The sequence below is a fragment of the Tachysurus fulvidraco genome, chromosome 17, assembly GCF_022655615.1.
Source record: "Tachysurus fulvidraco isolate hzauxx_2018 chromosome 17, HZAU_PFXX_2.0, whole genome shotgun sequence".
Taxonomy (NCBI): Eukaryota; Metazoa; Chordata; class Actinopteri; order Siluriformes; family Bagridae; genus Tachysurus; species Tachysurus fulvidraco.
In genome coordinates, this window is record NC_062534.1 from 22,472,858 (window position 1) to 22,488,403 (window position 15,546).

The 15,546-nt window shown below is 42.1% G+C and overlaps 1 protein-coding gene and 1 long non-coding RNA gene across 2 annotated transcripts in view; one reads left to right on the forward strand and one right to left on the reverse strand.

Moving 5' to 3' along the window:
* Nucleotides 1-379: 379 nt before the first annotated feature.
* Nucleotides 380-4,473, forward strand: LOC113636040. The gene is made up of 2 exons (XR_003438950.2): nucleotides 380-1,463; nucleotides 3,606-4,473. It is a non-coding gene; the product is annotated as an uncharacterized LOC113636040 (long non-coding RNA).
* Nucleotides 3,373-15,546, reverse strand: part of si:ch211-266k8.4 — a 57,018-nt gene continuing 44,844 nt past the window's right edge. The window contains exon 16 of the mRNA XM_027135895.2: nucleotides 3,373-3,692. Coding sequence (XP_026991696.2) covers nucleotides 3,602-3,692 — 91 coding nt within the window. The 3' untranslated portion in view covers nucleotides 3,373-3,601. The remainder of the gene's footprint in view (nucleotides 3,693-15,546) is intronic.

Here is a 15,546-nt window from a genome sequence, read left to right on the forward strand (position 1 = left end):
ACACACACACACACACACACACACACACACACACGCACACACTCTCTCTCCTTTTTCTTCAGCTCTTTTCTTTCTCTTCAGGTTGTTTCTCTCTCTCTCTCCCTCTCTCTCAGCACCTTTCTCTTCACCTCTTTTCTTTCTCTTCACCTCTTTTCTTTCTCTTCAGCTTGTTTCTCTCTCTCTCTCTCTCTCCTTCTTTTTCTTGTTTTCTTCAGCTCTTTTCTTTCTCTTCAGCTTCTCTCTCTCTCTCTCTCTCTCTCTCTCACTCTCACCTTTCTCTTCAGCTCTTTTCTTTCTCTTCAGCTTGTTTCTCTCTCTCTCTTCAGCTCTCTCTCACCTTCTTTCTCTTCAGGTCTTTTCTTTCTCTTCCCCCCTCTCTCTCTCTCTCTCTCTCTCTCTCTCTCTCTCTCTCTGTCTCTCTCTCTCAGCTGGTACAGAGAACTCAGGCAGGTTGATAACAAGTCATGCAGAATTGAGTTCAGAGGTAAACCTGCCATCAGAGAGAGCTGATAAGAGACAGAACATGAACCTGAGCAGCAGCCTGTCTGTGTGGACGTTGTATAGAAGTCCCATTTTTACCCATGTTTACCCCCAAGGTTACGAGCTGTGAGTTACTCATGTTACAAGATCCTGACCTGGGGATGAATCAGCTGATGATCAGCAGTTCAGTTTTCATGTCATTTATAAATAATAATAATAATAAAATCTTTCTCTGTCTCTCTCTCTGTCTCTCTCTCTCTCTCTCTCTCTGTGTATTCCAGAGCAGTTTGTGTCATTCACACTAATGTCTTAACTGATACATAGTCAAGCGTGACATTTTGTTTATCTTTGAGTGAGTAATTTTTGTAAAAGCTTTTTGTTAATATAGAAATTTCGACTGATTAAAAAATTGCTGTTTCTTTAGCAAACGAGTGATCCTGAAAAAACCTGAAAAAGTTGCCTAAAGCAATATCACACACACACACACACACACACACACACACACACACACAAACACAAATAAACAAACATTAACAATGTGCTGTTACAGTAGAGATCTGGGTCAGACATCAACCACTGAGCAGAACTGGGGACTATGAGGAAGAGGAGCTCAGAATAACAGTGAGCTAATGTTTCACCTTCAGATTCAGAGCGTAGAACACAAAACACTAGAACTTTGTACACACACCACGTGTGTGTCGCAACTCTTTTTGTTTTGTCCTTGTTCCGTAGAGGGACGATCGAGTCCCGACTTGCACGTCAGCCGTTTCCACGTGTGACACACTATCATTAGAACGGCTCTGGAACGACGTCAGTTTCATTGAAAAGTACACGACGCTTCTTTCAACACTCCTTCGTGGCTGTGGGACGAACATCCGGACGCTTTGAATACCTCTTTAATGGGACGACGGCAACAACAACAACACCTCGCTCATTCTATCCCTCTTTTCACTAATAGGAAAAGTGGTGCACTGCAACCTGGAGTGAGTTAAAGAACAGAGGAAGTCTCTCTCTCTCTCTCGCCGTCTGTCACTCTCTCTCTCCGTCTGTCTCTCTCTCTCTCTCGCCGTCTGTCACTCTCTCTCTCTCCGTCTGTCTCTCTCTCTCTCTCTGTCTCTCTCTCTCTGTCTCTCTCTCCATCTGTCTGTCTGTCTCTCTTTCTCTCACTCTGTCACTCTCTCTGCCTGTCTCTCGCTCCGTCTGTCTCTGTCTCTCTGTCTCTCTCGTTCCGTCTGTCTCTGTCTCTCTCGCTCGCTACATCTGTCTCTGTCTCTCTCGCTACGTCTGTCTCTCTCACTACATCTGTCTCTGTCTCTCTCGCTACGTCTGTCTCTGTCTCTCTCGCTACGTCTGTCTCTGTCTCTCTCGCTACGTCTGTCTCGGTCTCTCTCGCTACGTCTGTCTCGGTCTCTCTCGCTACGTCTGTCTCGGTCTCTCTCGCTACGTCTGTCTCGGTCTCTCTCGCTACGTCTGTCTCGGTCTCTCTCGCTACGTCTGTCTCGGTCTCTCTCGCTACGTCTGTCTCGGTCTCTCTCGCTACGTCTGTCTCGGTCTCTCTCGCTACGTCTGTCTCGGTCTCTCTCGCTCCATCTGTCTCTCTCTGTGTCTCTCTCTCTCTGTATATCTCTCTCAGTCTGTCTCTCTGTGTGTCTCTCTCTCCTACCCCTTGTTAGCTAGAGGTCTATACAAAGCCCCCCTACTGCGCAGCTTTGATCGTGAACTAGCAGCTCTGAACCGTTACAAGGTCAGATGAACTCACTCAAACACATTCCTCAGCTTAATAAATCACTACACTAATAGCTGATGTGCAGGGGGGAGGACACAGGACACGCAGGTGAGTGTGTATCTGTCCAACATGAAGAGACTCCAACCACAGGAGGAGAAAAAAAACAGACTAGCGTTAGCTTTATACACGACCTGTATAACATGTACAGCTACAGCAGCACGGTACGACAACTAAGCAGCAAATATCAACACAAATCTCCACAGTGTGCAAATAGATTCATAATTATTACCTGATGACGATCGATATTTAATGCTGTCTAGGAAAAGCAGTCGTTTTATTCAGTGGGATCAAAATATCTTCTGAAAATCTGTGATTCTTTATTTTAATTTGGAAATAAACAGGTTTCAAATTTTGTAGTAAGTATTTTGTAGCAAATTTACTCACACACACTCACACACACTATGGACAATTTTTCCAGAGATCCGAAAGTAAATTAATAAATAAAATAAAAAACTTTGCTTGAAGGGGGGGGGGGGGGGGGCCACGGTGGTTTAGTGGTTAGCACGTTCGCCCTCACACCTCCAGGGTCGGGGGGTTGATTTCCGCCTCCGCCTTGTGTGTGTGGAGTTTGCATGTTCTCCCCGTGCCTCGGGGGTTTCCTCCGGGTACTCCGGTTTCCTCCCCCGGTCCAAAGACATGCATGGTAGGTTGATTGGCATCTCTGGAAAATTGTCCGTAGTGTGTGAGTGTGTGAGTGAATGAGAGTGTGTGTGTGTGTGTGTGTGTGTGCCCTGTGATGGGTTGGCACTCCGTCCAGGGTGTATCCTGCCTCGATGCCCGATGACGCCTGAGATAGGCACAGGCTCCCCGTGACCCGAGAAGTTCAGATAAACGGTAGAAAATGAATGAATGAATGAAAAATACTTTGCTAGTTTTATGCTTAAAAAACAGTCTTACTCGATAAACAGCAAAACGCGGAAGAGACACTTGAGATCGTGCTCCTGAAGACGATTTATCACACTTTATTTAACGGATAAATGCATAAAAATGATAATTTACTGATTTTAAAAGTCAAAGCGGTTAAACAGCAGCGTAAATAAGGGCAGACATGACCGAAGATGCGACATGAAGCCAAGACGTTTTCATTTAATAACAACGACAGGCCATAAAGTGTTTCGTTCATATTTTATTATCTCAAATAACTCCAAAAGTTCATCAGACATTAAGCAGAAAATCTAACAAGACGCATAAAAAAAACGATATGGGCATCGAGTGTTGGGAGAAATATTTCATTTTGTTAGCGTGTAGTGTTGATAGCTCTAAGATTGTTCTAATAGCTCTAATATTATATGATTTCGTATAAACAGTAAAGACGGTTCTACTTCTCCGTGTCCTTCAGATCAGCCGAGACTCTCGGATCCCCAGGCTCGGACCGGAACCGACGCCGATCTCGTGGATCGGAGGGGTGTGTCCCGGAGACGAGTTCCTGGAGGAACGGAAGACAGGAAGAAGAAAGGACGCGTGAGGAGATCCATGTATCTTGTTCACACAGCATTAGATGTTAGATATCAGACTTCTTCTAACTATATTAATATTCTGTTTACTTTAAATCCTGATGTATCGACAAAGCTGGAATTATAAATCAGACATCGGTCCTTAGACAAAGTCAGATGTTTTATATGTTAAATGAAATTTAAGAGCTTTCTGCACTTGAAAGAGGTTCCCCTGGGTCCTAGAGCACTCAGGTTAACCAGAATCCTGTGTGAGGTTTACACAGGACCCGGGTTCTTTCGTAATCTTTGACGTTTGACGCTGTACGTTAAAACCCTGGCTTAATGCCCGATTGGATAAATCCTGAGCGTGACAGCTTTAGTAGCGGATTCACTTACGGTTTCGCTTCAGTGAGGAAAAATAATGTCACCATGTTAATCCTCTGAGGTTGTTTTAACTTAATATGGATCTGCTTCGGTTCTTCTGGAGACATCACTTTTTTTTTTGTGTCTGAAAAGTGGTACGTAATGTGTCACTTTCTTTTGCACAGTAGTGTATATATGCACATTCGTAAACGTCTAACACTATTTATTTATTTATTTATTTATTTATTTATTTATTTACGTTCCTCCTCTAATTTACAAGCTTCTTATGTAGCTGGTTACTGATGTCTCATACGGTTACCAGTAATGTTACTTAAGTAAGCGTTCGAGCTATGTTACAATCGCTAAAATAAAAAAAATTTAAATAAATAAATAAATAAATAATAAAAAATGCTTCAGTTCAGCATTTTCCTCTCTCGTTTGTCTTGTTTAAGGTGTGTGTGTGGGGGGGGGGGGGAAGCGGATCGAAACAACTTTGCAAAAGGAAAGAAAGGATTTAATGCTTGATTTTTTTAGGATTAAAACCAGAAGAAAGGGTTGTTTTGATTGGCGACTCGACTCATTTTAAACAATAGCGAGTGAGCAGTAAAAGTAGTAAACTCACAGAGACTTCCATTCTCTGTGCCAACCAGAGTTTCCCCTCACAGCTGCCTCCTCCTCCTCCATCTATCTATCCCCCCCCATCTCTCTCCACCTCCCTCCAATCTCTCTCTCTCTCTCTCACTCCCCTATTTGCGCTCCCACTCTAACTCCCTCCCCTCTCACTCCTCCTCCTGCCCTCTCCCCCCTCTAACTCCCTCCCTCCATGGCTCTGTTTTTCTCTCCTTCTCTCTTTCTCCATCCTCCCCTCCAGCTCCAAAGCTCCTTACAGGCAATAAATAAGTATTAATATTACCAGAGATAGATAGAGACAGAGAGGGGAAAAAAAGAGAGAGAAAGACAGACAGAGAGAGAAAAAGAGAGAGAGAGAGACAGAGAGAGAGAGAAAAAAGAGAGAGAGAGACAGAGAAAAAAGAGTGAGAGAGACAGAGAGAGAGAGTGAGAAAAAGAGAGAGAGAGTACATATATAAAAAATATATATAAATACATACATATGATATAAAGAGATATATATACATATATATATATAAAAAGATATATATACAAACATATATAGATATATATATATAAATATTTATATATACATAGATATATAAAATATAGATAAATACATACATATATAAAAATATATATGACAATAGATACTACAAACAGATATAATATATAGACAAATATATATATTTATAAAATATATATAACAATATATATATACATATATATACATATATATAGATATTTATAAAATATAGAAAAATAATATATAAAAATGATAGATATACCTATATACAATATAATATAGATATATATAGCCTAGATATACATATATAGATTTCTAAAAATATATCATAAAACTATATATAGTCCATATATATAGAGTACACTAGATTAGAAATAGATATATACATATATATAGATACACGATATAAGTATAGTACATATATATAGATACTGAGATATATAGAGAAAGATAATATAAAGTGTCATCTTTGATGTAAGTCCAATACAAGTAAAAAAAAGTTTAGAGTTAAAAACAAATCATTTTCCAACAATCTATAAAAATCTGCAGAGAAGTTTGACGCCGTCGTCTGAACGTCGTCCAGAGAGGTTTTGCTTTAATTGAGTATGTAAATGTAATTGAGTATGTAAATGTAATTGAGTATGTAAATGTAAGTGTGTTTAATACACTAATTAGTTTCATTTCTCACGGAGATCCAACAACATACAAGTACAAAAATGAGTTTTTAATGTTGATGAATTGAAACAAGGAACAAACCCTTTGGCAGCTGAACTGTTGTGGGAAATCAGTGAAGTTATTCAGTCATTTTTATCCGGAGGAAAACAAGCGAGTTTCTGTCGTCACTCACGTTATAGCAGCTGTAAAGCGGTTTCATCACCAGACTCTCGTCACGTTACAAAGAAACTAGAAAACAAACAAAAAAAACCCCAAAAAAATTCTTCCCTTCTCATCTTCTCAGAGAAAACTTCACCAGATCTCCAATGATAATATTACTGCATGCTTTCTGTTGATGAATCGTAATAGACTATTTTAAGACCTGTTTTAGTAGCCGTCGTTACCGTAGCGAAAGAAAACGTACGCATTACTATAATCCTGCGATTTTCCTTGTAGCCGGAACAACATTTAAATTAGTTTTTTTTGGTTTTGTATAGCACGTTTGTCAACAGAGATCGTCACAAAGCAGCTTTACAGAACTGAAACGATAAATTCAAAATATTGATTACATTCTTTACATTTTTAATTTTTCTCCCTTTAATAACTGTGTACTATACGCTCAAAAACGTGTTCGATTGTGGACAATAGCCGTGGCAACCGTCTGACCAATCGGAGCGGAGAATTTGCTGTGGTATGAAGAACATTTTATGATTCGAGCGCTCTGATTAAAACATGCTTTGTTGAAGCTCCACAACACCTGGTCCTATAGAGAGAGAGAGAGAGAGAGAGAGAGAGAGAGAGAGAGAGAGAGAGAGAGAGAGAGAGAGAGAGAGAGAAAGAGAGAGTGTCCCACACACCAGCTGTCCCACACACTGTGCGCCACTCTGATTGTGTGCAGGAGATTAGCTTAAAGACCTCATGCACGCTGAATTTAAGCCGTATGTCTGCGTGGTGAGACGCACCGCTCCGCGCCGGCGGTGAAGCTACGAATCTCAGCTTTTTTTCTGGATAAACAATCGATGTCCACAAAAAGTCGGAGCCGTGTGGAGACAGCCACAGACAGGGGAAAGAGAAAGGCCCGGCGGCTCTCAGAGCAGCGCCGACGGCTAATCCTGAGTGACGGCGCTCCGGCCTGGCAAATAAACACCAGGAGGGATTATTAAGGAGGGTTGATAGAAATGAGATCAGAGGAAGGTTAACGTTGTTTGACAGAAAGCACGCCTGGCACTGAGATGGGCACAGATTAAAGAGAACAGAAGTGACATTATATTACACCTCTTAGCCAACTCTGTTCTGTCTCGCCTTTATCACCTGCTCACTCACTCTCTTTTCCCACACTCTCATGCTCTCTGGTTCCTCATCTGTTATGATGATCATAAAGGATCCATGAACATAGAGAGAGAGAGAGAGACCAGGAGAGAGAGAGGGAGAGAGAGAGAGAGAGAGAGAGAGAGACAGAGAGATACAGAGAGAGAGAGAGAGAGAGAAGAGAGAGAGAGGGAAAGACAGAGAGAGAGAGAAAGACCGAGAGAGAGAGGGAGAGAGAGACAGAGACAGAGAGAGAAAGACCGAGAGAGAGGAAGAGATAGAGAGAGGAAGAGAGGAAGAAATAGAGAGGAAGAGATAGAGAGAGGAAGAGTGAGAGAGAGACACACACAGAGGGAGGGAGAGAGAAAGAGAGAGAGGAAGAGATAGAGAGAGGAAGGGAGGAAGAGATAAAGAGAGGAAGAGTGAGAGAGAGACACACACAGAGGGAGAGGGAGAGAGAGAGAGAGAGAGAGAGAGAGAGAGAGGAAGAGAGAGAGAGAGAGAGAGAGAGAGAGAGAGAGAGAGAGAGAGAGAGAGAGAGGGGAAGATTTTTATCACATCCACATTACAGCACAGTGAAATGAAAGAGGGAGAAAGATCGGGGAGGGGTAGTTAGATAAATAAATATATGCAGCATGTTTGGAAACTAAAGTTTGTATGTAATCAGTTCCTTTACAAACAAACAGTTTGAGTTCTCAACGTGCCTTTTTCCTCTACAAAGCCTCCCCCCACCCCACCCCCACAGTATCTGATGATGCTTAGAGTGCTAAAAGGAAGCTGTGCAGATTTAGGAAAGGGACACAGCTGCATGCTTCTATAAGGAAACGGAGGTCAGCACGTTACGCGAGTGCATGAGAAAACTCTACTGACATTTGCTCTACACATTCTCTGTGAGTTAAGAACCTCAGGAATGGGACAAAGTCCACGGAAATGCTTTCGCCGTCACCTGCAGGAGCGACAAATTATATTAACGTACTTCAGTAGAGATTTCACAGAGCTGATCCATCATAAGCTTTTTACTGTGTACCTCTGACTGATCCTGGAGCTCCACAAACACACAGAAATGTTAGAAATACCGATAAGAAAGAAAGAAAGAAAGAAAGATCTGGAAATAAATGTTAAAGAAACTGATTAGCCAAATTTTTTACATATTTAAAGGTGGGGTCTCCGTTGTTTGAGAAAACCGCGTCGGGCCGCCAAACAAAACAAAAACAAAACTAATGTGTAGCCAATGAGCAGAAAGGGGCGTGTCTTATCAATATGGACGGAGAGAGTGTTCAGTGCGCATGTGTGACATTAGCAGAAAGCAGTTTTAACATTGTCATGGAGGATAAAAACAAAGAAAGAAAGAGAAGAAAGACGTACGATAAGGTAAGAAGTAGGACGTGTTAATATAGGATCAGCTTTCCAGCGCTGGAGAGAACTGAACGTCTTCCGCGTAAAACGGAGATAAACCTTACATTACTACAAAAACACATTTGTATTACCATAGTGTTACTCATTGTGTTCATTTATTGATAAAAATCTCCCCTTGGTCAGCTGCCCCAACAGGTTCCGCCATAATAATTGTCTGGGTTATACTCGTCTGGCGTAGGTGTGGGGGCGGAGCTATCAAAAAAGGGGTGGGACTCATTTGGGTTAGGGGTGTATTTGTTTTGATGATTTCACATGTCAACATTGGCTTTCAAACAACGGAGACCTCACCTTTAATTGACGATGATGATGATAAAGAGAAAGAAGAGGCTGCTTGCCTTTTCTCTGCTTTATTCTCACTCACCACTAGGACTTTTTATTCTTCCACGTTGTTACCCCAAACGGTCACCTGAATTGTCTTTAAGTTTAAAATTATTATTATTATGTAGTAATAATAACAGCAGCTATGCTACTTCCTCTTCACTCAACACTTTTAGACAATAAAAGAGAAGATGGCAGCTCCATGTGGTCTTTGAGGACAACTTCCTAATCAATACACTATCAGACTGTATCTGACTGTAGGAAGGACATTATTCATAACAACACTCTCTGCTGTTTATAACAGTTTATAATCACACCCTTCAGTGCAGGGGGCGTAGCCATCATTTAAAAAGGGGGGTGTGTGTGTGTGAAATATCTAGTGTTCTCTTTTTTTTTTTTTCCCCAGTTAACCCTTGTGTAAATGACAGGATTTATTTATTAATTTTTATATCATGCTTTATATGCATTATGATTATATATGATTATAAAACAGAAAGAAAGGCAGAAATAGAACAGCTTGCCACTAGGACAGTACCCTTAAAAGGACATCTTTGTACCTTATTTAACCCCAAAATTTGATAGTTGTACATTGTGCGACACAATTCGGATACCATATGCCAACTTACACTGCATGACATTTTTATAAAAAAAAAAAAGGAGTGAAGCGTTTTTTTGACGCTTTGAGCTCATCGTAACCGAATGCTGGAGCGGTCCTGGGTGCGACACTAGCTACAGTACTGGGGGCACGTGATGATGACGTGACAAGTGAGTGACCGATTGCCGTGAACGTCGTGTATAAGACTATCTTAAACTTTCTTGTCTCTTTGAATTTTAAATCACTCTGCATTTATATGCATTGCTCCATTAAAACCTCAACATTTGGTGAACACAACTCTCCACTAAAAAGTGAGGGGGACGAATTTACTTTTTATAAAAAGAGTAATCTTCGCCCCTGCTCCGGTGCCACCCAAATGAGGATGGGGTTCACTTTTGAGTCTGGTTCCTCTCAAGGTTTCTTCCTCTTCCAGCTAAGGAAGTGTTTCCTCACTACAGTCACCTCAGGCTTGTTCATTAAGGATAAATACAAACATGTTTAAATACAAGTTTAATATTGATCTTAAACATTTATACTATATTTATTATGTTCTGTAAAGCTGCATTGAGACGATGTCCACTGTTAAACACGCTACTCAAAAAAAATTGAATTGAACATTTATCCCTAATGAACAAGCCTGAGGGGATGGAGACAGAAGGGAACCTCATCCTTATTTGGGTGACACTGGACAGGAAATAAGGTAGATATAAAAATGTCCTTTCTAAAATAGTTTGTAGTTAAGTTAAGGTTTAAAAGCAGAACTGCCCCAAAAGATTTAGATCCATTATCCTTGTTATATTATAAATCTTATTTCGAGCACTCTTTCTGTTTATGGAGAGAGTTTGGATGTCATTGGGAGTTCAGATTACAATCTTGAAGTGCTTAATAGATTATTAACGATGTTATAAAGACATCATTAAAGCTTTAACATAATTAAAACACATCCAGGGAAACTGGCTGATCCCAGCTGAGGGTAAAAAAAAACCCTGGAAGAACAGATGGGTAACGGTGAGAAATTCAGCAGAGAGTCATGAATAAGTCAGAGCTGTGGAGCTGTGTGGTGTGAGAGAGTAGAGTAGTCATGTTTCCCTGGGGAAGGAGGTCTGTCTGCATCCCTGATCCTGCTCTCACTATGCTTTCTGTGGTTTCCTCTGTGTGTTGTTTGGGTTCAGAAATGCCTGCCTGACAGACCGACACTGACTGTCTGACACTGACTGACTCGCTGAGACACAGTACCTGACTGACTGACAGACTGTCTGACACTGACTGACTGACAGACTGTCTGACACTGACACAGACTGATACCGACTGTCTGACACAGACTGATACTGACTGTCTGTCTGACACTGACTGACTGTCTGACACTGACTGTCTGTCTGTCTGACACAGACTGACACTGACTGTCTGTCTGTCTGACACAGACTGACACTGACTGACTGACTGACTGTCTGACACTGACTGACTGACTGACTGACTGTATGACAGTCTGACACTGACTGACTGACTGACTGTCTGACACTGACTGACTGACTGACACTGACTGACACTGACACAGACTGATACTGACTGACTGTCTGACACAGACTGATACTGACTGACTCTGACTGTCTGACAGACTGACACCGACTGACTGTCTGACACTGACTGACTGACTGACTGTCTGACACTGACTGACTGTCTGACACTGACTGACTGTCTGACTGTCTGACACAGACTGATACTGACTGACTCTGACTGTCTGACACAGACTGACTCTGACTGTCTGACACAGACTGACTCTGACTGTCTGACAGACTGACTCTGACTGTCTGACACAGACTGACTCTGACTGTCTGACACAGACTGACTCTGACTGTCTGACACAGACTGACTCTGACTGTCTGACACAGACTGACTCTGACTGTCTGACACAGACTGACTCTGACTGTCTGACACAGACTGACTCTGACTGTCTGACACAGACTGACTCTGACTGTCTGACACAGACTGACACTGACTGATTCTGACTGACTGATAGACACAGACAGACACAGACTGACACTGACTGTCTGACACAGACAGACACAGACTGACACTGACTGTCTGACAAACACTGACACTGACTGTCTGACAGACTGACACTGACTGACTGTCTGACACAGACTGACACTGACTGACTGTCTGACACAGACTGACACTGACTGACTGTCTGACACAGACTGACACTGACTGACTGTCTGACACAGACTGACACTGACTGACTGTCTGACACAGACTGACACTGACTGACTGTCTGACACAGACTGACACTGACTGACTGTCTGACACAGACTGACACTGACTGACTGTCTGACACAGACTGACACTGACTGACTGTCTGACACAGACTGACACTGACTGACTGTCTGACACAGACTGACACTGACTGACACTGACTGTCTGACACTGACTGACACTGTCTGTCTGACACTGACTGACACTGTCTGTCTGACACAGACTGTCTGACACAGACTGACACTGACTGTCTGACAAACACTGACACTGACTGTCTGACAGACTGACACTGACTGACTGTCTGACACAGACTGACACTGACTGACTGTCTGACACAGACTGACACTGACTGACACTGACTGTCTGACACTGACTGACACTGTCTGTCTGACACTGACTGACACTGTCTGTCTGACACTGACTGACACTGTCTGTCTGACACAGACTGACACTGTCTGTCTGACACAGACTGTCTGACAAAGACTGACACTGACTGTCTGACAGACTGACACTGACTGACTGTCTGACACAGACTGACACTGACTGACTGTCTGACACAGACTGACACTGACTGACTGTCTGACACAGACTGACACTGACTGACACTGACTGTCTGACACTGACTGACACTGTCTGTCTGACACTGACTGACACTGTCTGTCTGACACAGACTGACACTGTCTGTCTGACACAGACTGTCTGACAAAGACTGACACTGACTGTCTGACAAAGACTGACACTGACTGTCTGACAAAGACTGACACTGACTGTCTGACAAAGACTGACACTGACTGTCTGACAAAGACTGACACTGACTGTCTGACAAAGACTGACACTGACTGTCTGACAAAGACTGACACTGACTGTCTGACAAAGACTGACACTGACTGTCTGACAAAGACTGACACTGACTGTCTGACAAAGACTGACACTGACTGTCTGACAAAGACTGACATGGTCTGACTGACAAATACTGACAAAGACTGACTGACACAGACTGACACGGGCTGTCCGACCCTGACAGAATGACACAGACTGTCCGACCCTGACAGAATGACACCGACTGTCCGACACTGACTGAATGTCTGACTGACACTGACTGACTGAATGTCTGACACTGACTGTCTGTCTGACACTGGCTGTCTGACTCCTTGACATTTACTGTCTGACTGCCTAACTGTCTGTCTGACAGTCTGTATGTTTGTCTGTGTGCGGGCCAGGCTGCACCAGCAGTCTCATGGTGATGACTTCCCTGTGGATGTGGGAGAATGAGAGACATGCAGGAGCTTCACCTCTCTCTGCACCCTTATACTCACTAACGCTCACATACATCATGTAAGAAAGGATGTGCAATCATGCAAGCACTTAGTACAAAGTAACCTAAATGCAGTATGCACCCCAGCTTGGGTAGGGTTGCCAGATGCAGCAATGGAAATAGAAAATGAATGCGTGAAAAATTACATAGAGTTTGTAGAGAGTCTCATGAACCCAGATTGAGTCAAAGCTGAAACGACTCTGACTCTTTTAATAAGTCCAAACCACAAACCACAGTGTAAAACATGCAACAGCTAAACCACAGAGAGCTTCCTGTCCAGTTCATGGAGCTCGAGTTACAGGCAGCGACACATCTGTTCATGATAAACATCCAGCTCACTGTACCTGCTTTCCTCATCCTGCAGAAGGAATGCTGGAACGTCGAGTCGGACAACTTTTTGCTTCAGAAGTTTCAAACTGATTGAGAAAAGATCCTGAGAACGAGGAGTGACACCAGAACCTCGGAAACAACCAGCGGATTGGTGTGAAAGACTATGACTGATGAAGAGATGAATGAGAAACATGCTGATTAGATCTACGCTATTGAGATGTTTAACCCCAGGGTTGCTTGTTTTACAGATTCCAGACGACGTTCCAGAAATACACAACGCCATTCTTTCTGGTTTATTTGATCGCTGATGCGGGGTTAGTGTGTGTTTATGTAACTAATTGTTTGCTAGTTTCTAAGGAAGCGTTCCACTCCTCGCCGCAAACATCTTCTTTTTTCACATCTCACAATTTTGAACAATTAGAACAGAACGTAGGTCCTACACGGGAATAGCGTCGGGTGTGCTTTCGGGGAAGGTGTGGAATTCCGGTTGCCGTGTAGCGACACTCCAACCTGTATTTTTCCTCCTCTTCGGAATACACTGAAAATGTTGTGTTGCTTTTGCTCTGGCTTTTTACCCTTTACAAGCTAAACTGGATGGCGCAATGAAGTAGGAACGACCCTAGCAACCAAATGGGTTAGCATAGCAACCACCTAGCGACACTTTAGCAAAAACAAGGAATATAGAGGCATTTCTTTATTATTATAATAATAACAGTAATAATAAAAATATTAGTGTGTAATTTATTTAAATGTTGACAACATAAACAACAACAACATATTTATTATTATTATTTATTATTATTATTATTATTGTTGTTATTATTATCATGTTTGTGCTTTATTTAAAAAAGATCTGATTAGGCCAATGTCAGGAGCTTTTTTCCAGGCTGGGCTAAGTTTGTGTGTGTGTGTGTGTGTGTGTGTGTGTTGGGGGGAAATCAGGCCTCTGGGGGCAGGCAGAGTATATGGGTGCTTTCAACATTATTTTTATTTTAATGTGACTGCTGTCATAACCGAGCAGGGCTTCTTTTATCTTTCCGCCACACCAACAATCTTTTCCACCCGTGTGTGTGTGTGTGTGTGTGTGTGTGTGTGTGTGTGTGTGTGTGTGTGTGTGTGTGTGTGTGTGTGTGCGTGCGTGCGTGTGAGTGTATGTGTGTGTGTGTGTGTGTGTGTGTGTGCGTGTGTGTGTGAGAGTGTGAGTGTGTGTGCGTGTGTGTGTGTGTGCGTGCGTGCGTGTGAGTGTGTGTGTGTGTGCGTGTGTGTGTGTGTGCGTGCGTGTGCAGGTTTTACAGAAGTATTTTTATAAAAGATCAACAAATACCTGTTTACAGTGAACAGGAAGTAAAACTAAAAGCTTGTTCGTTAGACGAGTAAATAAACATAAACCTCAGAGCGATGTCAAGCTGCAGATCTCGATCACATTAATGAGATCAGAAACACAAGTGAACAGATTATGATTTGTTTTTGTTTTTTTTTTCAGATTAGGATTGAAGCTGATTTTATTAGATGTCATCTGAAACCTCAATTTTACATGAAATAATTATATATAATAATTTATATTACTGACGTTTTGTAATATGGTTATTTCGATATATTGTCTATCGGTTCATGTTTTAAAACATAATTAGACCATTGTGTTTAGATAAACATCAAGTTTCATCGGATATCACGGTTGACGGACACACGATGATCGGAGTGTCTTATTCAGAAGGGGAGGGGGAGGGGGTGTGTTAAATCTGCCACTGTAGTTCGTTCTCTTCTGATTGGTTCATGACAACGTGTGAAATTTAGACGCAAAGTGAAAAGTCCTACAGGTCTGAAAGTGTTAAAGACCAGGACCTGTATTCATAAATGTTCTTAGAATGATCTCACAAAGCTCCTAGATTACAGTAGCTTAAAAATGTCTAACTCGGAATCTTATCTTAAGCGCGATGTAAGAACAAACAGAGCGACTCTGAGGAGGCGGGGCTAAAACCCGTTACTAGGTATGACGCATTCTTTTGAAGACTGTGATTGGTTGTGCGATTAAAAAAAAAGATTTTCTATTATAAGACTTCACTTTGTCTCTACGTTAGGATATTCGAGTCTATATCGTGTAGGGATTACGTTCGTGACCGATCGTGTTAGAGATGTCATGACATCTGTACGTTATAAATG